General features: G+C 37.5%; 1 protein-coding gene and 1 pseudogene across 1 annotated transcript; both read left to right on the top strand.

The window, feature by feature from the left end:
- The first annotated feature begins 15,517 nt into the window (after nt 1-15,517).
- LOC143546204 (LEAF RUST 10 DISEASE-RESISTANCE LOCUS RECEPTOR-LIKE PROTEIN KINASE-like 1.1) lies at nt 15,518-17,751 on the top strand. Its single transcript, XM_077037913.1, has 4 exons — nt 15,518-16,217; nt 16,308-16,331; nt 16,419-16,649; nt 16,850-17,751. The coding sequence occupies exons 1-4, from the start codon at nt 15,518-15,520 to the stop codon at nt 17,749-17,751; spliced, it is 1,857 nt and encodes a 618-aa protein (XP_076894028.1).
- Nucleotides 17,752-18,979: 1,228 nt separating this feature from the next.
- LOC143546203 (LEAF RUST 10 DISEASE-RESISTANCE LOCUS RECEPTOR-LIKE PROTEIN KINASE-like 1.1) lies at nt 18,980-21,237 on the top strand (annotated as a pseudogene).
- The last annotated feature ends 932 nt before the right edge of the window (nt 21,238-22,169 follow it).

The raw sequence follows: 22,169 nt of genomic DNA, 5'->3' as shown, positions 1-22,169 counted from the left end.
TGTCCTTTTACATATTTGTTTACATTGTTATTATTATTACTCTAAGCTAAATCCCTTGCATGACTAAAAATAAAAAAGAATAAACAAACGGGTAATATATTGGATTCAAACATAGGAATCGTGAAATGATACATATGTTAGGGATGAGCAAAATCGGTACCGTTACCGATTGGTACCGGTACCGAAATCGGTACAGATTTGGTACTGTCGGTACCGAATCGGTACCAAGGTTTTGAGTTTTCGAAACTGGTACGGTACGGTACCGGTATTTCCCGAATTTTACCTCAAATACCAGTACCTTACCGGTACTGGTACCGAACCAAACATTTCGGTACCGGTATCGGTACCAAACATTTGCAATTTTCGTGATCGGGATTTTCGGTACTGGTACGGTACCGAACTCATCCCTAATATATGTCATCAAACAAACACATAATAACAATAATGTAAACAAACATTTAAAAGGACAGTAACACCCATAAGTTAATTTGAATTTAGACCGAGTTAACAATTTGGACGAAATTGACAACGGTTGGAAAAAATCGAGGGTCTACTTGCGAAAAAAAAAAAATTTGGACGAAATTCGCAAATATGACCATACCTCAGGGACGATTTTGGCACTTTACTCATATAATAAAGAAATAGTGAAAAGACATATCTACCCCTGATTTAACGATTAAATTTAACGAGGTTAGTGATTTGGATGTAATTGGCAAGAATTGAGAAACATGGAGGATCCATATACAAAAAATAAAATTTTTGACTAAATTCGTATTATTTGCCAAAGCACAAGAACAAAAATAACACTTTACTCTTAATACTTTAATCTGATAGAGTTTGTTAGGGTGCTCTATTTTGAAAATAACTTTGTTTTCAATAAGTATACCAAGTTATTAAAAGAACAAAAAAAGTTAAACACGTTCACGTGTTAAGTTTTTTTTATTAAGCTAACGAACATAAGTAATCATACAAAAATCAAAATAAATAAGTTAAATAGCCATATTATTTAAAGTATAGATGAGTAAAATTGAAACCATAAAACACATATGAGCCAATCAAAATTAAGCGTTGTTCAAGTTCCTTTATTATGGTATTACATGATAAATCTTTTGTTAAAACAATTAATAAATCATTTATTTAGTGATGTTGGTTGAAGAATTAGATTAATTTATGTAATAATGTGAATTTCTTGATCACTAAATAACACAAAATATATCCATTGGCTTAAAAGAAGTGTAAACATAAACATAAACATAATAATAATAATAATAAGTAAAATATAAAGTGGATGGAGGCAGAAAGGATGAGAATGAAGGAGTTGGCAGGCACGTGGAACGTGTACGGTTGTGATGTGGAGAATAGTTGTGGCCTTCCTGGCAGGAACTATGTAGCATGTACGCTCCTTCTTAGAGTAAAGTGTTATTTTTGTTCTTGTGATTTGACAAATAATATGAATTTAGTTAAAAAAGTTTAATTTTTGCATATGGACCCTCCATATTTCTTAATTTTTACCAATTACATCCAAATCACTAACCTCGTTAAATTTAATCGTTAAGTCAGGGGTATACATGTCTTTTCACTATTTATTTATTATATGAGTAAAGTGCCAAAATCGTCCCTGAGGTTTGGTCATATTTGTGAATTTCGTCCAAAATTTTTTTTTCGCAAGTAGACCCTCGATTTTTCCCAACCGTTGTCAATTTCGTCCAAATTGTTAACTCGGTCTAAATTCAAATTAGCTTATGGGTGTTATTGTTCTTTTACATGTTTGTTTACATTATTGTTATTATGTGTTTGTTTGATGACATATATTAGGGATGAGCTCGGTACCGTACCGGTACTGAAAATCCTGATCCCGAAAATCGCAAATGTTTGGTACCGATACCGGTACCGAAATGTTCGGTTTGGTACCAGTACTGGGACGGTACCGGTATTTGAGGTAAAATTCGGGAAATACCGGTACCGTACCATACTGGTTCCGAAAACTCAAAACCTTGGTATCGACAGTACCAAATCTGTACCGATTTCGGTACCATTACCAATCGGTATCGGTACCGATTTTGCTCATCCCTAACATATATAACATTTCACGATTCCTATGTTTGATTCCAATATATTACCCGTTTGTTTATTCTTCTTTATTTTTAGTCATATAAGGGGTTTAGCTCAGAGTAATAATAATAACAATGTAAACAAATATGTAAAAGGACAGTAACACCCCTAAGTTAACGTTAAATTTAGACCGAGTTAACAAATTGGACGAAATTGGCAACAGTTGGGAAACATCGAGGGTCTAATTGCGAAGAAAAATATTTTTGGACGAAATTAGCAAATGTGACCAAATTTCAGGGACGATTTTGACACTGTACTCATGTAATAAAGAAAGAGTGAAAATACATGTCTATCCCTGAGTTAACGATTCAATTTAACAGAGTTAGTGATTTGGATGTAATTGGCAATAATTGGAAAACGTGAAGGGTCCTTATGCAAAAAAAAAACTATTTGGACTAAATTCGCATTATTTGCCAAACCACAAGAACGAAAATGACACTTTACTCTTTTTCTTTTTGATCATTTTTGGTTTAGTTAAAAAAACCGATAAAAAATATATTGTTAGGGTTTCGGTTTATCTAAATGATTTTAACAAAAGGCTGAGAATCAAGAAGTTATTTTTGAATATGTTGAGATGAAAATAAATAATTTCATTTTGTGTATTAACCGATAATAATTTTATATTTAAAATTTTTTGTCAACGGTCCAACTTTTCGACTATCTATCTCTCGATGGACCTTCGTTAAAAAATACTTAATGTCGTTAACTGTTTTTCCGAATTTCAAATCGATATTTTAGGGCTTTTGATCGGAAGAAATATACGAGTCGACTAATGTAAACGTATTTCGAAACAGCGATTCAAATGGCTTGGTTTTTGTTAATTGGTAATTCAAACATCTGAATTGAAACACTTTCGTCTTTGGATCACCGTTTCGAGATAAGTTTTACATTAGTCAACCCGTATCCTTTTTCCGATCAAAAACCCTAAAGCATCGGTTTGAAATTTTAAAAAAAATTACGACGTTAAGTATTTTTTTAACGGGGGCCCATTGAGAGATAAATAGTCGAAAGGTTGGACCATTGACAAGGATTTATAAATGTGAGATTATTTATCGACCAATACACAAAATGTGGGATTATTTATTTCAAATTTGCCAAGCTTTTGAATAATAAAAAGTAATTTGTATGCAATAAGAAGGTGTAACACGAAGCTTTGATCGAAGAGTGTTAAACGAATGGTTGACAGTCCTTTGGTTAGTAAATCAACATTATGAAGGGTAGCGACTAGCGAGCACATAGCGAACATGAAGACTCTATGCAATAATTAATGAAATTGAAAGCGATCTCTAGATGATTCGTGTGCTTTATGTAAAACTGAATTAGCTACTAAATATGTGACACCGAGGTTGTTGCATCACAAGGTTAGTGAACCATGCAATGTACTGCAATGCTCTCGTAGTATCTACATAACCCATCGAAATTTTGTGGATGCATTAGCAAGAGAAAGGTATTTGGCCTCGGTGCTAGATCAGGCAATAGTTTACTTGAAGTTACAACTGATAAGAATAGGTCCAAGGAAAACACAATTTTAGTGATAGAATGGCAATGACCAGAGCAACTTGTTCAAACAGTGTTTGCATATGCACGAATGGCATGGTGAGCAACAATAAAGAAACCATGGTGGGCGTTTGCAGTGTTCCATTTACACAAATATAAATAGTCAGTGTAAACAGATTGATATACTCTTATTCTTAACAAATCAATTTAATAGAGTTAGCATCAGGAAGAAGTTTTTATACGTATTACTGGGCAACATCACGTAAAAAACCCTAGCCGTCATGGGTGACCAGAGGAAACCTCCTTCAGTGGAGTTTCAGTGGAGGATCACCAAGATTTTTATCTCTAATCTACCGGAACGCTGCAGCGGGAATGACTTGGCCGGGGTGCTACGGGATTATGGAACCATAAATGACATTTACATAGCAAAGAAAAGAGATCGAGGAGGCAACAGGTTTGGATTCGTGTCGTTTCTAGATGTCAAGGACATAGCGGAGTTGGTTAGATTGACGTCAAAGATTCGATTGGGAGATTATAAGTTGGCAACCAACATGACGAGATACATTCTTGAAGATGGAGAAATAATTGATCGGAATCCGAAGAAACCATCTGTGGAGAAACCATCCAAGCCAAGTGGTTATGAGGAACAAAATGTGAAGTTTGTTAGGAAAGGAGTTCTCTCATATCAGGAGGTGCTAACCGGAGAGAGGAACAAGGAAACTGTGAAAATAAAAGACAATGGTCCTGGCTGATAGTTCGAACGGATTCGAGGCTCTTCATGTTAGAACCTTAACGGTTAGAGTCAGATCTTTCGAAGTTTTCAAAACTTTAAATCGGTTCTGAAAGAGATGGGTTTGGCTAGCGGGGTATCACGGTATTTGGGAGGTATGCGTTTCTTGATTTCCTTCAAATCAAAGGAACAAGCCATAATGACTTGTGATGAGATGCTTGGAAGGCACGACTATTTCACATCCGTGGAGATCTAGGAGGGTCAGGAATTAGCCTTTGAAAAAATTTCTTGGATCACAATCCAAGGGATGCCTTTACAAGCCTTGTCGAATGATGCAATTCATGAGGTGGCTAAGCTATTTGGTGAAGTATGTTACAAAGCTCAGTTCGAATTTGAAGATGCGGATGTCTCGTATTATTATGTCGGGATAGTGATGATTGATGGGAGACGAGTGCAGGGCGGGGTCACGGTGGTGTGGAGAGACAAGATGTTTTTGGTATGGGTTTCAGAAGTTTTAGGCGAATGGACTACCGAATTTTTGTATGCAGACGATAAGATGCCAAAGAATCATCATGCAGAGGAGGAACCGGTTGTAATGGAGGAGCCGTAGGAAGTGAATAGAAGTCCGATTGCTAACGTCGCCGGTAACGGAGAAAACTCACCTATGATAATTATGGAGGATGATAATGATTGCGTGAGTCTCGGCTATGCTATTAATGCTGAGGGTTGGTCTCCAAAAAATATGGATTCTTTCCATTCTCAAGAAGTTACACCTTTTTTAAATAATGTGGGTAATGGGGATGGTGGTAAAAACAACAAAAGAAAGAAAACAAAAAACGTTACTAGATCGAATCAGCGTAATAGTTCCAACGACAGACCCATTAAGGAGAAACGTGTGGGCTTTGCTACAGATGATCCTTTTGGCCTTGAGCCTGTTATTTTGGGCTCTAATATAACAACTACGAGGGGTGGAAATGAAGTGGACAAACAACACGTAAATTTTATAGATCTTGAGTCTGCTAATTTGGGAATAGGCGCTGAGTCAGAGGGTGTAGAATGTTCTGATAACGAAAGGATGTTTAACTTAAACGATTATCCAGTTAGGAATCCTGATAACACGGTTATGTTGGAAGAAGATCAATTCGGTGGTATTGTCACAGAAGATATTACTGAAGAAGTCGGTGTGATGAAAGCTGCTGTTGGTCTTTCCGAGGGTCCGAATTTGGTCAAGAGGTTCCCGCTACTATATTGTTAGGGGAGATACTTGGAGCTCGGCTTACAAATTTTAACGGTTTGGTGGAAGAATCAATCGTTCAAGAAGGTTTACAAATAGGTAAGCTATGAATCTGTTGTCTATAAACATCCGTGGGATTGGAGTTGTTGGGAACCGGGTTGGATCAAAAGTTTAAAAGAGAATTTTTGGGTGTCTTTTTTGGGTATGCAAGAGTCGATGTGTGTGAACACGCAAATGTTCGTGTTGGATAATTTTTGGGGTGGTCAGGGTTTTGAAGTTGATTGGGTTAACTCTAACGGGGGGTCGGGGGTATTGTGAACATGTGGGATCCTAAAGTATTTCAAAAAGAGAACTCGATTTTTAGTGACAATTTTTTGGTGACCACAGGTTTCTTGGTGGATGGGAATATCAAGCTTAATGTTGTAAATGTCTATGCCCCACAACTTAATAGTGAAAAAAAAGAGTTATGACATATAAATTCTTCATGTTATTCAGAATGGTTCAGGTTGGTGGGTTGTTTTGGGCGACTTTAACTCTGTGAGATGTAGGGAGGAAAGAAAGAATACTAATTTTGATGCGGCATGTTCGAAGGATTTTAATGATTTCATTAATTAAGCGGGTCTTAAAGAGTTTAATATGAAAGGTTCTAAGTACACTTTTATGGTTAGTAGAAGGGGCAGTTTAAATTCAGCAAGATTGATAGGATGCTGGTTTGTTCTAATGTCATAGATAAATGGCCGAATGCTTGTTTGAGGGCACTTCCGAGGAATCTTTAAGATCATTCTCCCTTGGTGTTATCGCTAATTGATACTAATTTTGGTCCTAAACCCTTTCGTTGGTTTAATTCTTGGCTTGATAGGGAAGGGTGTGAGGACTTGGTTGCTAAAATTTTGGAGGATTGTGTGTTTTCTGGACCTTCAGATATGGTTTTGTTGAAGAAGCTCAAGAAACTTCGAGACAGTCTCAAGAAGTGGATAATGGATACTAAAGTTAAGGAAAGTGAAGAATTGGCTAAATTGAAAGCGGGAAAGGGAGGAGTATGAGTTGCTTATGGAGGAAAGAGAGCTAAAGGAGGATGAGGCTTGGGTGTGGGCAGAATGTAGAAAGGGGATTGAGGAGGTTGAACTTCTTAAGTCTAAAGATATTAAGCAGAAATCCCGGGTGAAATGGGCGACTTTTGGTGATGATAACACGGCATACTTCTATAGTGTGGTTAATGGGAGGAAGGCTAGGAATTCTATACCAGGATTGGAGGTGGAAGGGAGTGGGTTTCTAAACCTACTTAGGTAAAGAAACGTGTTTTGTGCTTTTTCAGGGAGAATTTTAGAGATAAGATTTCAATTCGTCCAGACTGTGAGTATGAAGGTATTAAATCTATTCCGGATGTGGTCAAAGATGGTTGATTGTCCCTTTCTCCAGAGAAGAAATTAAGGCAGCGGTTTTTGAGTGCGGTATGAACAAAGCCCCGGGTCCGGATTGGTTTTTAATTTCTTGTTCGTGAAGAGGTTTTGGAGATTCTTGGAGGATGATTGTTTTTAACATTCTCACAGCTTTTCATGACTCAGGAGTTATTAGTCGTGGTTGTGGTTCGTCGTTTATTACTTTGATTCCCAAGGTTAAAAACCCGTTGGGTCTCGAAGACTATAGACAGATTACTCTCATAGGGATTATTAGCAAGGTGGTGTCTAAAATCCTTGCTAATCGGCTAAAAAGATCTTGGGATTGGTGATTACCGAGACCCAGCCAGCGTTCCTTCAAGACCGATTTATTTTGGATGGCCCCCTCATTGTTAACGAGTTAATGGATTGGCTGAAAAAACATCACAAGAAGGCTTTTCTATTGAATATAGACTTCGAGAAGGCATATGATAATGTTAACTGGAATTTCTTGATTTCTATTTTGTTACAGATGGGATTTCCAGTGAAATTGTGCGAGTGGATCAAGGGGATTTTGGAGTCAGCTAGGTCGGTGATTTTGATCAATGGTTCTCTTACGTTCGAATTCAAGTGCGAAAAGGGACTTCGGCAAGGAGATCCTCTTTCTCCGTTCCTTTTTTGATCGTGATGGAGGCTTTATCTTGGATGTTAAACAGAGCTAAAGAGATTGGTGAGCTGCACGGTATTCATATTCCAAACCTCGAGCATAATATTAATCACTTACTTTATGCTGATGATGCTCTGATTTTGGGAGAATGGTCTCGGGCGAATTTGGAGAAGACGGCTCGAGTTCTTAGAGTTTTTTACTTGTGCTCGGGTCTTAAAATTAATCTTCACAAATCCAACCTGTTCGGAATTGAAACGGGTAATCAAGAAGTTGACGATATGTTGGGTGTTTTGGGGTGTAGAAGAGGCATTACTCCGTTTACATATTTGGGTTTTAAAGTGGGCGCGAACATGAGCTGCATCAATAATTGGAACTCGGTAATGGAAATGGTGGAATCTCGGCTAGCATCATGGAAATCGAAAACGATATCTATTGGGGGTAGAGTTACTCTCATAAAATCGGTGCTCGAAAATCTCCCTATTTATTATTTCTCGCTTTATAAAGCGCCTACGGCAGTGATTGATAGAATAGAGGGTATCATGTGACGGTTTCTATGGGGTGGTTATTTGGAGGATAATAAATAAGCTGGGTAGTGTGGGAGAAAGTGACGAGACCTAAAAGGTTAGAAGGGTTGGGCATTAGTCGTTTAAAAGACATCAATGAGGCCTTATTACTTAAATGAGGATGGAGATATAAAATTGACAAAATACCACACTTAAGTGGGAGCACTGGATTCCGTTTAAGTGTGGTATTTTGGCGTGGCGCGCAGAGCAAGATTGGATTCCTACGAAAGATGCTCTTAGTAAAAGAGGGATGGTTTTTTTGAATGACTCTTGCCCATTTTGCGAGTCGAACCTAGAATCTTCGAGCCACATCTTTACTGGATGTATTTTCGCAGCAGAGGTTTGGTCTAGGATTTCGGGTTGGTGTTGGTTGAATCCTATTCACTTTCGACATCCGTGATCTTCTTATGCTTGTTAAAGGCTTTAAAATGGGGAAGTATGAGAAACGGGTGATGACTGGTATCATTTTAACGACCCTTTGGTGCATATGGATTGCTAGAAACGAGCGGATCTTTCAAAGGAAAACTATCAAAGCTATCGAGGTGGTGACCAAGATCAAATCGGATTCTTATTTTTGGATTACAAATAGGTCGAGACATAAACATTTAGATTGGAATGATTGGCGTACGTGTCCTATTGGTTTGATGTAACTTGGTTTCCTTTGCGGTCCTTGCTTTGAGGACTAGCAAGTGCCGTTTTTGTGGTTGTATGAAATTTACCTTTCAAAAAAAAAGCATCGGGAAGAAAAAGGTTAAAAAGGTGAAACTACATACCTGACTCAAAGGTCAAAGGGTTGAAAGTTTTAGTTTTAAATTGAACTAGTTAAAATAATTAGACCACATGGACAACAAAGAGTTAACTCTAACCACTATAATTATTGTCTCACCCCGTTTCATAGTCCTTGCGACTAATACTTGATATCAGTTTTTTATATATATCAAAGTTGTTTGCATAGAGGAAGTCTTTGTTTATATAGTTTTAGGGATACCTAGTTCCATGCAAACTTTTGTAAATGACCCGTTTAAAGAGTTGTAAAAGTTGGAGCGTATTCATTGTAACACCCCGGCTTTAAGCGGAATACGCTCGAATGCAACGTACATGTTACTAATAAGCTCGGAACACTATTAAAGTGACAATAATCATATTTATTTCATTTCATAACATAACAAGTACACAGTTATTTATAAATAAAAAGGAACACTAAACACTTCATTGAATAACAAAAGTTCTTTTACTTCAGTAACCTAAGGTATACTTGTTTTGGTCAAAAATCATCAAAGCAATAATTGAACAAATTCGTCAAGTGAGGTAGAGTGTTCTTCAACAATGTGCTAACTAATTGCGGTAAAAGTAAAGGGTTGACACAGCGATATAGCGAGGAAAAGCCTAGGATCATGGTGGGGATCTTCGGAAAAAACCTCGGGAGGGGAAAACTATCCACTGCCTCGATTTATTAATATAAAAAATATGTTACAGCTCGAGAACTGAATGAGAACGAAAGCTAAGTACAATTGCAGGTGTTTTGTGAGTGCAACGAATGCGTTCCTAAAATGCTCTCAACGGCCTCATTATATAGAAATGAAAAATAACTAGAAGTCTTATAATTCCGGGAACCCTAGCTGCCATGATTGTTTGAAGACTTATTCTTCAATCCCATGCGCATTTCAACTGGTCCTCCGATCTTTCAGGTGGAATGAATCATCTAGCCATTGTAGGTCGTTATACTTTTGAGTAACCTACAAGCATAACATAAATAAAACATGTATAATCGGTTAGTTCAGGATCCTGCAGCTAGCTGGGAATCCGAGCTATCAGGATAATCGTTAGGATCACGCTAGGGTTGTCACCAAAAAATATTACAGCTGTCAACAATACATCCAAGGTGGAGAAATCCCAAAAGGTGAAAACCCCAAAGCTTTCAAAGCCAAGGTATCTAAATATACTATCATACATGATATGCTATACAAGAAATCCCTTGCAGGTCCATACTTAAGATGCATCGAAGAACCCGAGATCCAGGAAGTTTTAAAGGATTTCCATGAAGGAGATTGTGGCTAGAAAGGGGGCATATCGTTTATTGAATATGGAAGGTGACATGCTTCCAAGGGCTTGGAATGCAATTCATCTCATAAAGTATTTTTGTTGATAAGGAATTTGGATTCTAATCAGTTTCTTCAACCCGTTACTTGGTAAAACTTTACTTTATGTTTATATTTTTATTAATTTTTTTGAAGCCTTTGTTCTGTCAAGTATGTCAAGTTTGCAGAAATGTCGAGCAATAGGGCCCTCAAGTGGAAAAAACAGGTTGGCCAACTCTCTCCTAAGTTTAATTGGGCTTGTCCCCAAGTTTACAAGGTTTTCACCTTATCGTGTGAATTTAGGGTTTTGACACCCTCGCCTGGAGCGCATGATTCTCCGGGAATGGTTGGAGGCTATGGTACCAGTGCACTATACGTGACTAACAATTTCATGGCTAAAAATCATATATTGGATCCTACGAATTATATGGTAGACGTACCATATGCACAAGTTAAGGTCAATGCCAGGTTAGGCTCGTCACCGCGTTTAACTGGGCAACGCCAAGGATCGGATCGTCGCTCGTATTTATTGGGCTTATCCCCAAGTTTTATTGGGCTTGTCCCCACGTTTTATTGGGCTTGTCCCCACGTATTTACTAGGCTTGTCCCCAAGATAGTTGGACTTAAATCCAACTTTTCTAACTGTTAAGTTTTCTTTTGATCATCTATTCTAACATGTAAACAATTCAAGACAAAAGCTATAAGGATCAAGAATCCTCTATTCTGGTAACACAGATGATAAGTTGAAAACCATAAGAGTTATGTTATTACTAGCAAAATAAAATTGATCCGGGCTTCACCAACAACATATGGACCATCCATCTGGATCAAACCACGTCAAGGTTAATTACCATATGTTCATACAGAAAGTAAAGAGAGAAAGGTGGCCAAGGCTTCATCCCCAAAATAGAGGATCCCTCCACCCTAACCACCTTTCTTAATTGCCTTATGGATCATCGATCCTGAAAATTACAACCACCATTGTTCAAACAAACTACCATCAAATACCATCCTAAACCTTATAAAAATGGGCTCTGGCCTTGTCTTTGATATCCATCATCGCCCATTACCCCCACCTACTCCTTCACCACGCCTCCGTCACCGTCACCAGCATCCTTGATCTCCACAACATCATCCTTGGCCCGATTGTCCCAGCATCCTTGCTCCTCTTCTCAGCTCCAGCATCCTCGCTTGTCAAAGCTGGCATCTTCAGCTTCCTCAGCAATTTTGATCCTGGTTGTAAGCACCGCCTTGTTGGCCCAAACCTTAGCCTGTTCCGTGACTTCCACCACCTGCTCCTGGGCTCGGACATCTGCAAGGTCCAACTGATCTTCCAGAGCATGCTTCTCAGTCTGAAGCTCAACAATCAGTTTGTCCTTCAAGGATATTCCGCCTGCAAGGAGACCATCAGTTAAAGATATAACCAAACCATTTATACCTATGGATAAAGGATCCTTACCTCAGAGAGCTGATCAAACACCTACTGGGCACCATGGACGTCCGTTTCAGGATCCCTCTTCCTCTTCCCATTGGCCTTGGAGCGAGTCATCACCGACTTTGGCAGAGCAAGGCTAGAGCTCTTCATGGGTTTCTTATCAGCGGATCAAGAGGAGATTAAGCTATCAACGTCTTCCAACTGGAACCGGCCCATGAGGTTCTTGGAGGGCTTGTTTCCTGACTTCTGAGCACCTACACAAACATAGAAGAAAAAGATAAGTTTTTCTTAATCTATTACCTTCCTATTTGTAATATCTTTTATTGAGTACAAAAGACTAACTTACTTGACATGGTTTCGGAGGAGCTTGCGGTTTTTTCGCTTGATTCGGCTGATGACTCTTCACCCACGGTCTTGAAATTCCTATCGAAGGGGTCCAAAGCAAGGAATATCTTTTCTCTCTTGATCCTGTCTAAGACAGCAGCAAGACTTGAGAAATTGGAGACTGCATAAACAATAATAAATTTCTAATTAGTAAATCCATAAACAAAGGATCACATATTCTTTGGATCCGCTATCCTACCCTTGAGGATCCAGCGAGTCGGTAGGGAATTCCCATTGGGGATGGAGTCCCTCTGAACGAAGAAAAACTGTTTCTTCCAACTCTGGTCATTATGAGTGGTTTTATTGATTGGAAGGGGCTGAAAAGGTTTGCTCTTGAAGACGAATCTATTGGAACCATGGGTTACGAGGCTGTACAAACAAGACAGAGCTGAAAGGGTGAAATCAAGGTTCTGTTCTTCGATCAGTCTCTCAATGGTGTGTAGGGTTCTCCACATCATTGGCATAGCCTGAATGTAGCTCATGCCAGTGAATGAGAACAAGGTCTCTGTTATGTCAGGGAAGGGATAAGAAAAACCAAGTAAAAACGGAAGTGCCGGAAAGCAAACCCACACACTAGAAATATGGTCATTTTTGATTTGGGGATCGTATGTTCTGAACATGGTTCCATCATGAAAGCAATGGGAAATACTCTCGATTTCTTCGTCAGTAAACTTACAGATCTTGGAGGCTGGATCTTTAAGAAGATTTTGGTTTGGAGTTCAGGAACAACCTCCCTCGGACTCGAGCTAAAGGAGGCTTTCGAGTTTCTTTTTGGGCATTGTTGAAGATTGCGAGAAAAGATTTGAGAAAATGAAGGAAATTATCAAGAGAGAAAAAGAAGGATACCTGATTATGATCGTCGGAATATCTCTTTTGATCCGATGAAAGGGAAATTATAAGGGTATTGAGCCTATTAAATAGGGATAATGATGCGATGGCAGGCGACGGTCACGTCATATTATCGCCAACGGTTATGATTCAAAATTCTCGGGATAAGCATGACAACTGTTTTCGATTCACACCTATCATGTTTGGGGGAAATTGTTGGGACCAAGATCTTTGATCCTTGAGGATCAACTATCCTTGGCGTTCGCAAATATCCGCTACCAGGACTAAGGATCTTGTATGGTCCGAGTATCCTCAACAGTTGACTTCAAATATGTTTTAATCTATTTTTGCATGTATTGAAGCGTGTTTACCATCAATCCTATTTTCACGGAAGATATAGTTTACTAAGTCGTCTCAGCTCTTCCTCCCTCACGAACGGTCATGAAGAAGTGGTAAACAAACGTGGCCGAGTTTATAGGAAATTAGTTAGTATCAGTTGTAAACTTTTGTATATATAAACATTGAATTATGACTGATCACACACAACATTTAGCATACTTATAATTCTTAGCAAGAACACTTTGTACTCACACTCAGCCTTAATTCCAACCTTTGTAATCATTTTTGAGCTTAATATAATTGGTAGTGATAGTCTTCACTACCCGAGGTTTTTGTGCCGGAGGTTTACTAGTTGCCAAGGGCTTTCCTCGTATAAATCTCATTGTTCATCCTTTACAATTGTTACTTTGTTCATTTCATTCATACAAGCATCAAACCTCACAAACTAATTTGGTTACTTGATCCTTAAACCGATTTTGACTAAAACGAAGATCACCACTTTTATTCTAATTAGCAATTGTTTATTTGTCTCCAAATATGCTTTCTACATTGTTGTTTCTATTACCGTTTGTTCGCCGATATTTGAAGAGATCCAATTAGTGAATCATGCGGTTCATCGTGTGGTGGTCAAAGGTACATTAAACCTTCATTATATTTGAAAACTTATGTTAGTATAATAATATAGTTTTTCTAATATATTTGACCAAGAAAAGTGTGTCTGCTCTAAATAATGGTGGCTTGGTTATTGTTAATCATTAACCGATGGAGGTGATGAAAGATTGGAGCGAAGATGAGGACAATTATGAAGACAAAGACGTTTTGGTTAATGATAATCATTGACCAATGGAGAAGATGAAAGATTGGGGTGAAATGTTAATCAAGTGGGCAATGGTGGTGGTGAAAGGTGCGAATTGGGCGGTGACGGATAAGGTGATAGTGGAGCTACATGTGCACAGAAGATGGGATTTGATGGTCATGGTTATCATCTGTTTCATTCTCAAGTCAAGGTAATTGATAATTGTAATACAAGGATGATCTTGAGTTGTTGACATGTAAATTGTTGTACCATAGATTGGTATTTTATTATTCAGTTAGTAAAGATGGTAAGTTAATTTACTTTTTACATATTATTTTGTTGTACTGACTCAATTTATTGATCAATGAAATATTTTTCTTTTATGAAATGAATTGTTTCATACTTTCATTTGTCTTTTGATTTGACATCGAGCTTATATAATAATTCTTGTATGTAATTGCAAATGTGTAGTATATGTGAGACCTGCTGCTGCATATATTCCTAGAACATGTCCTGCAGTTGGTGGAGCTCCGGGTCAAGTTCATCTACTGGCTGATCAGTCATCTTTTGCTGGTTGAGGTAGAGGTGAATGACGTCCAGCTGGCATTAATGAAAACGTTCCTCTCAATATGCAAAAGAAAGTTTTCATCTGGGTTACGGGTTACTGGGTTGGGGAAATAATGGTCGTGCATTTGGCAGTGGACTTGATTACACACTTCCTTCACATAAGTAACGATCGAATGTGTATATATGTGTGTATATTTAGTTTTATGCTTTTACAATTTGCATATTATTGAAATTTGTTAAATATCTTAGTCAATTTTTTATCCTTTCTCTACTCAAGACTATATTTGAAGTAGATATTGATGGTTTTGTGGAAAAACCATGGAGGCTTCAAGGTCAATAATATATACATGTCAGTTTTTTTTCAATTTTGACACCAATAATATATAAAAAAAAACAAAAAATAACCCGCATGACACGCGGGGCTCAACTAGTGACTCTATATATTTATACTTCTCTCATAATTTTTATGAAAACCCGGTTTAATATTTTCTATCTAGCATATCTTTTAAAGAAAACACTCTTAAAAGTTAAAAGGTTTACTAGGTATCTCAAAAAAAATGGTATATATCTAACGTCTACAAATATTCAAATGCCGTTTCAAAAGGGGTAAAATATTAATGGAGGAGAGTCAAAAGTCTTGACGGTGTTAGAGAACGTGGAATGAGTGGAAATAGTCAAAACCTTGAATCTTGATGATGAACGTTAGTGAATGTGGAAAACATTGAGAAAGTGATGGGATCATTTGTATGACATAAAAGACGGGTTAAGTTGAGCTTATGAATGTCAAAGGCTTATAAATAGCATTCCCATAACTTCTTTTAGCCAACCCTTCCAGAAACCTCATGCAAATACATACACACTCGTCTTATAATTAGTTGCTAGTTGTCAATTCTCTTCTATAGGGCATTTGAATGATTCACTTCATCACTTTTGCGTCCGTTTTCCTATCGTTTTCACCTCTTTTATGCTCTGCCAAATATGGCAATACTACGTGCCCGAAAAGTTTCACTTGTCCGGATTTTGGTCCGTTTGAGTTCCCTTTTTACAGTAATAATGATGCTGGATGTGGTTTGATCAAGGTCAACTGTACTTCAGGTAATGAGAGTGTTCAAATCGGAGGACAGTCATATCAGATTACTGGCAAAGATTATTGGCTCGGTCCTTCTGTTAGCATCCAAAACAACACATTTCAAGAACTTATAAATAATAAAAGCTGCAAGCCTCTACTGCATAATTTCACCTCTCCAACTCCTCATTTATTTTTAACTTCAATCAAACACCTCATGACTCTCTTCAAATGCCCAAAAGATCCCCGTTTTGGTGCAAAATTTAACCAACCTGATTATAATAGCCACAACGGATGCAAACATCACAATTTCTACTATAAGCATCCCATCACCTCTAAACCAGTTCCGAGTGATCTCCCACGTGGTTGTCAAGTAATACAACTGCCTTGGAGCGCAAATGGCCAAGTACCTAATTACCCCGATATATTTTCTCTTCTTACTTCTAACTACTTAATTCATTTTTGGTCACCTTCCTGTAATGAGTGTCTTAAAACATACAGCTGTCACAAGTACAAGAATTTTGAGTGTTCAAATACCAAAAGAGGTATTTACGGCTTCTGTTTCCCTTTTCCTCTTTGTCTCGTTATTCCGTGGAATTATATATAGCTTATCTTTTGTCGTTTGATCACTGCAGACATAAAACTGATACTGATCCTAGGTAACATACCTCTTAAACTGCACATACTATTATGTACACAAATACATGAAAAACAATACCTGAAGTTGTTGCATTTTCTTATTCTAGCTCTCACAGGATCTGCTTCCATCCTCATTACTGCCTTTTTCATAATCTCGCGTCGCTATAAGAACAATCCTTTTTCGTACTTTCTATCAAAAGACAAATCTCCAAACCCTGAAGACGGATGTCTCTTCTTTGGCGTTCCTGTTTTCTCCCACATGGAGTTGGAAAACGCCACCAAAAATTTCGACCCGTCCCATGAACTAGGAGATGGTGGCTTTGGAGCTGTTTATTATGGTAAGAACTTAATTATCATTCTAATTACAACTTTTTCTTTTAAATCTTAGTTATTCATTTGATATAAATAAACTTTTACATTGAAATAAATGGCAAACGAGCAACAAGTTGTGCCGCTAGTTCTTTTTTAATGGAAAAACTAAGTCTTTTGAAAAACCTATTACCATTTCAATTGTTTATACCTTATTTTTCTTAACAAGGTAAACTCCATGACGGGCGAGAGGTTGCAGTGAAGAGACTATATGACCACAACTACAAGCGCGCCCAACATTTCCTGAATGAAGTTGAAATATTGACCAAACTACGGCATTCACACTTAGTCTTGCTTTATGGTTGCACCTCGAGACAAAGCCGGGAGCTTCTCCTTGTTTACGAGTACATCCCCAATGGCACGGTTGCTGATCACCTCCACGGGGAACAAGCAAATCCAGGCCTGCTAACGTGGCCAATTCGTATGAAAATCGCTATTGAAACCGCCAGTGCATTAGTGTACCTTCATGCCTCTGAAATCATACACCGAGATGTGAAGACAAACAACATTCTTCTTGATCACAATTTCAGTGTCAAAGTAGCAGATTTTGGTCTCTCGAGACTCATACCTAATAATGCCACTCATGTGTCAACGGCTCCTCAGGGGACCCCGGGATACTTAGATCCTCAATATCACCAGCGTTATCAGTTAACAGACAAAAGTGATGTTTACAGCTTTGGAGTAGTTTTGATTGAACTAATATCATCAATGCCAGCTGTTGATTTAAGTAGACCCCAAGACGAGATTAGTTTGGCTACCCTCGCTTTAAACAGGATCCAAACACGTGCAATTGATCAATTAATCGACCCAGTGTTGGGATCTGAATCGAATCCTGAAATCAAGAACATGATCACATCAGTAGCAGAGTTGGCTTTTCGGTGTTTACAATATCATTCAGAGATGAGGCCAACAATGAACGAGGTGCTGGACACATTGAAGGAAATTCAAGCCGAGAAAAGAATAGATGCTGGTGACAATATCAGTGATTCGGTGATTTTGTTGAAAGATTTCCCGTCTTCGCCAGTCTCTGTCACTGGTGATTGGCAAAGCAGTAACAGTGCATCACTTTAAATATAATGTATTTCAATTTTTTTTGTATGTTAACAAACAAGTTGGCTCCAGAGTGCAATTCATGCCAATATCTTATTACAAAGTTATATACACATCCATCAGTTTACCAATTCTAACTAATTAATTGAAGCATTATGAAGAAGTATAAGCATTCTGCTCAATTAAATATTCAAATGCTCCATTTATAACTAGTAAAACTGAAACTAAGTGTTCTCACACTACAGATACCAACAAATCAAACTTGATAAAACATATAGTTCTCATATGTTAACAATAATTCAGATTAATCACAGTCAAAATAATGTAAACTTGACCTTTAATTGTCAAAATGTTTTACGAATCTAAACAATGGGAGCAAATCACAATTAAAACACAAAGTATCAAATCAAAGTTGAGTTTGGGAAATAAAAAATTGGTTTAGAATATAAATATTAAAGATATTTGATAAATTAATGCAAATCAGGTTTTCTCATAAAAGTCGTTGAATGACGGAAGCAAAGTGAAAGTTGCAAGTTTGGACTTCAGAGTTTAGTTTTTCTACCTTTTCTCATAATTTAATTCTCACCTGATAACAAATTACGATTTGTTTCCAAAATTTAGAGGGTAATGTTGTATTTTCTAGGCCTAAAAACGAACACAAACGTAACTTATTCATCTTAGTTCGTTTAATTTAAACCAAACAAAAACATTTAAATGAACAAATTTTCTTGACAATCAGTTTGTTAAGAAACTAAATGTGTTCGTGTTCATATTATTTTATGTTCGTCTGTTTGTATTCTAGACGTATTTCCAAAACTTATTAAAGTTTATACCAAGTTGAAATTGCTTTTTGCGACAACTAATTACTTGGTGAAACAATTGCCAAAGCTTCTTTAAAGTTTATACCTTCAAATGATGAAAGCCTTCTAGTTTTATCCAACGAGGAGAAATAAATAAGTAAATAAATAAATAAAACTTTTTGGCGTTTGAAAAGAGGCAAAAGATATGATGGTAGGGAGTCAAAGTCTTGAGCGTGTTAATTAGTGAATGTGGAATGAATGGAGAGGAGTGAGTCAAAGTCATGAATCATGGAAAATATTATGTAAGTGATAGGATATTAATTTCTTTGGCCTAAATAATTAAACAACTTTTGTAATGGTATTCACAGGCTCCCTCTTTTAGCCAATCCTTCCAAAAACAAATAGGTTGATATATAGTGTATATTGTATACACTCCCGTCTTAACACACGTTATAAGCTGTCAAACCTCTTGTATTGGGCTTTTGAAATGATTCTCAATATCATCATCACTTTTGTCATCGTTTTCCTATCGTGCCCATCTCTTCTACACTCAGCTACATATGCCAATACTTCTAAGCCTATCTGCCCGGAAAGTTTCAGTTCCCAGATTTTGGTCCATTCAAGTTCCCTTTTTACAACACTACTGATACACGATGTGGTTTGATCAAGGTCAACTGTACTCTGGGTAACGAGAGAATTCAATTTGGAGGACAGTCATATCTGATTACTGGCAAAGATTCACCTGGCGCTTGGGTCATCATCCGAAACAACACATTTCAAGAATTTATAGAAAATAAAAGCTGCAAGGCTCTAATGCATAATTTCACCTCTCCAACTCCTGATTTGTTTTCCGTTTCAGTCGAACACTTCATGACTCTATTCAAATGCCCAAAAGATCCTGTTTATGATGCAAGAACTCATGTTTATTTTGAGCAGCTGAATTATAAAAACTACAGCTTATGCAAACATCACAATATCTACTACAATTATCCCGTCAGCAATACATCAGTTCCAGGTGATCTCCCACCTAGTTGTCAAGTAATTAATACGGCTGCCAAAGAGACTAATTGGCCCAAGACCTAATTGCACAGATATATTTTCTCTTCTCACTTTTGAGTTTCCTATTTCCTTTTGGTCACCTTCCTGTAATAAGTGTCTCAAAAAGGCAACTGTCATTCACATGAATTTGAGTGTTCAGATGCCATGAATAGTATTTACGGTATCGTCTTCCCTTTTCCTCTTTGTGTCTCCTTATTCCTATGTATGAGTATGACTTATCTTTCGTTGTATAATTACTGCAGGAAAACAAGATGAAGAACTGAAAGTCATCCTAGGTAACTTACCTCTTCTACAATCATTTTATTGCACACATGCATGATGCATGAAAGAATCTATACCTAAAGTTGTTGCATTTTTTTTACTCTAGCTATCACTGGATCTGCTTTCATCCTCATCCTCTTTACTGCCATTTTCATAATCTACCGTCGCTACAAGAACAATCCTTTTTCATACTTTTTATCAAAGGATAAATCTTCAAACCCTGAAGATGGAAGCCTCTTTTTTGGTGTTTCGGTTTTCTCCATCACAGAGCTCGAAAACGCCACCAAAAATTTTGACCCTTCTCATGAACTAGGAGATGGTGGATTTGGAGCTGTTTATTATGGTGAGAACTCAATTATCACTAATAACTATAAATGCTCAACTTGCAAACAATTGGTCATTTCTACTTCAAATGCTCACGACTTATCTTATAAACAAGGTAAACTCCAAGATGGACGAGAAGTTGCGGTGAAGAGACTTTATGACCACAACTACAAGAGAGTCGAACATTTCATGAACGCGGTTGAAATATTGACCAAGTTACGGCATTCACACTTAGTCTTGCTTTACGGTTGCACCTCAAGACAAAGCCGAGAGCTTCTCATTGTTTATGAGTACATTCCCAATGGCACTGTTGCTGATCACCTCCACGGGGAACAAGCAAATCAAGGCCTGCTAACATGGCCAATCCGTATGAAAATTGCCATTGAAACCGCCAGTGCACTAGTGTACCTCCATGCTTCTGAAATCATACACCGAGATGTAAAGACAAACAACATTCTTCTTGATCACAATTTCAGTGTCAAAGTAGCAGATTTTGGTCTCTCCAGACTCATACCTAATAATGTCACTCACACGTCAACCACTCCTCAAGGGACCCCAGGATACTTGGATCCTCGATATCATGAACGCTATCAGTTAACAGATAAGAGTGATGTCTATAGCTTTGGAGTAGTCTTGATTGAACTAATATCATCAATGCCAGCTGTTGATTTAAGTAGATCCCAAGACGAGACTAGTTTGGCTACCCTTGCTTTAAAAAGGATCCAAACACGTGCAATTGATCAATTAGTTGACCCGGTGTTGGGATCCACTTCGAATCCTAAAATTAAGGACATGATCACATCAGTAGCAGAGTTGGCTTTTCGGTCATTCAGAGATGAGGCCTACAATGAACGAGGTGCTGGATGTGTTAAAGGAAATTCAAGCTGAGAGAAGATTAGATTCCGGTTACAGTAATGAATATTTGGAAACCGTGAATCCTCCACCTCCGTCTGAAATCAATGATTCAGTGGTTTTCTTGAAAGATTTTTCACCTTCGCCACTCTCTGTGACTGAATGGCAAAGCAGTAAGAGTGAACCAGCTGTGGTAAGGAGATGGAGATAGATTGTCAATGAAAAGCATCTCAGTGACGGTTTAACTCAAAACATATTGTAAATCACATATTTCAGCATTTTTTATTCTATGTAAACTACCTAGTTTGATCAGAGTGCAATTCTTATTATAAAGTTATACAATATTATCCTTCAACTTATTAATTGAAACTAATTCCTTGAAGCATTCTGCTCAATTCAGTTTTCTAATGCTCAGTTCATTGCTAGTATAACTGAAACTAGGTGCTCTCATATTTTAATGGTAATTGAGATCAATGTTGTCAATATTATTACATATCTGATACGATCCAAATACAACAAGGGCCCTATCTAGAAGAGGGACCCTAAGCCGGCTTGATGCCAATATTTCAAAGATTAAAAGATATGGTTGGATATTATTGAAAGATATCAATAACCTTATATTTTTATCTACAAGCTATTTAAATTACAAATATGTTTCTTAGTTTAATTATGTTTTCTAGTTTATCTTGAATTCATGTTTCCTTTAAATGCCCTTGAACTTTTTAATAATAAGAAGAGAAAATTTATTTGGTCATTTGTCTTCTTTATCTTGTATTCTTGGGATATTTGTGGTTGTCTCGAATAAACCGTATCAATTGGTGCTTTCGTTGAGCCTTAGTCTAGATGGCTTTGGAAGAACTCTTGTGGGAACATTCACAAGTACCTCGTTTTACTGGATCTAATCTTGCCCTATTGATCTCTCAAGCCGAACGGTATTTTCTCTTTTACACGATCTATGGCGACGAGCGATTTCCCTATGCTATTGAATCCTTCGCTGATAAACCATTCTGGTGGTTCAATGGTTGACATCGGAATTCAAACATCATCACATGGGATATTTTTACCAGTGCAATGCTTAATCAATTTCCTATTGGTGCCCTACATAACCCTTATTTGATTGAACTTAGTAATATTACAACGTCT

Source organism: Bidens hawaiensis, unplaced genomic scaffold (genome assembly GCF_021521415.1).
Source record: "Bidens hawaiensis isolate Kalapana, Puna unplaced genomic scaffold, B.hawaiensis_p1.1 tig00014284_1, whole genome shotgun sequence".
In the NCBI taxonomy this organism is placed as follows: Eukaryota; Viridiplantae; Streptophyta; class Magnoliopsida; order Asterales; family Asteraceae; genus Bidens; species Bidens hawaiensis.
Note: the sequence above shows the minus strand (reverse complement) of the source record. Positions and strands in the feature narration are given on the sequence as shown.

Excerpts from the sequence above, each read along its gene's own strand:
- LOC143546204 (XM_077037913.1), top strand. The coding sequence starts at position 15,518 with ATGATTCACTTCATCACTTTTGCGTCCGTTTTCCTATCGTTTTCACCT. Across the intron at positions 16,218-16,307 it reads GTGTTCAAATACCAAAAGAG|ACATAAAACTGATACTGATC; the intron begins GTATTTACGGCT and ends TGATCACTGCAG. Across the intron at positions 16,650-16,849 it reads CTTTGGAGCTGTTTATTATG|GTAAACTCCATGACGGGCGA; the intron begins GTAAGAACTTAA and ends TTTCTTAACAAG.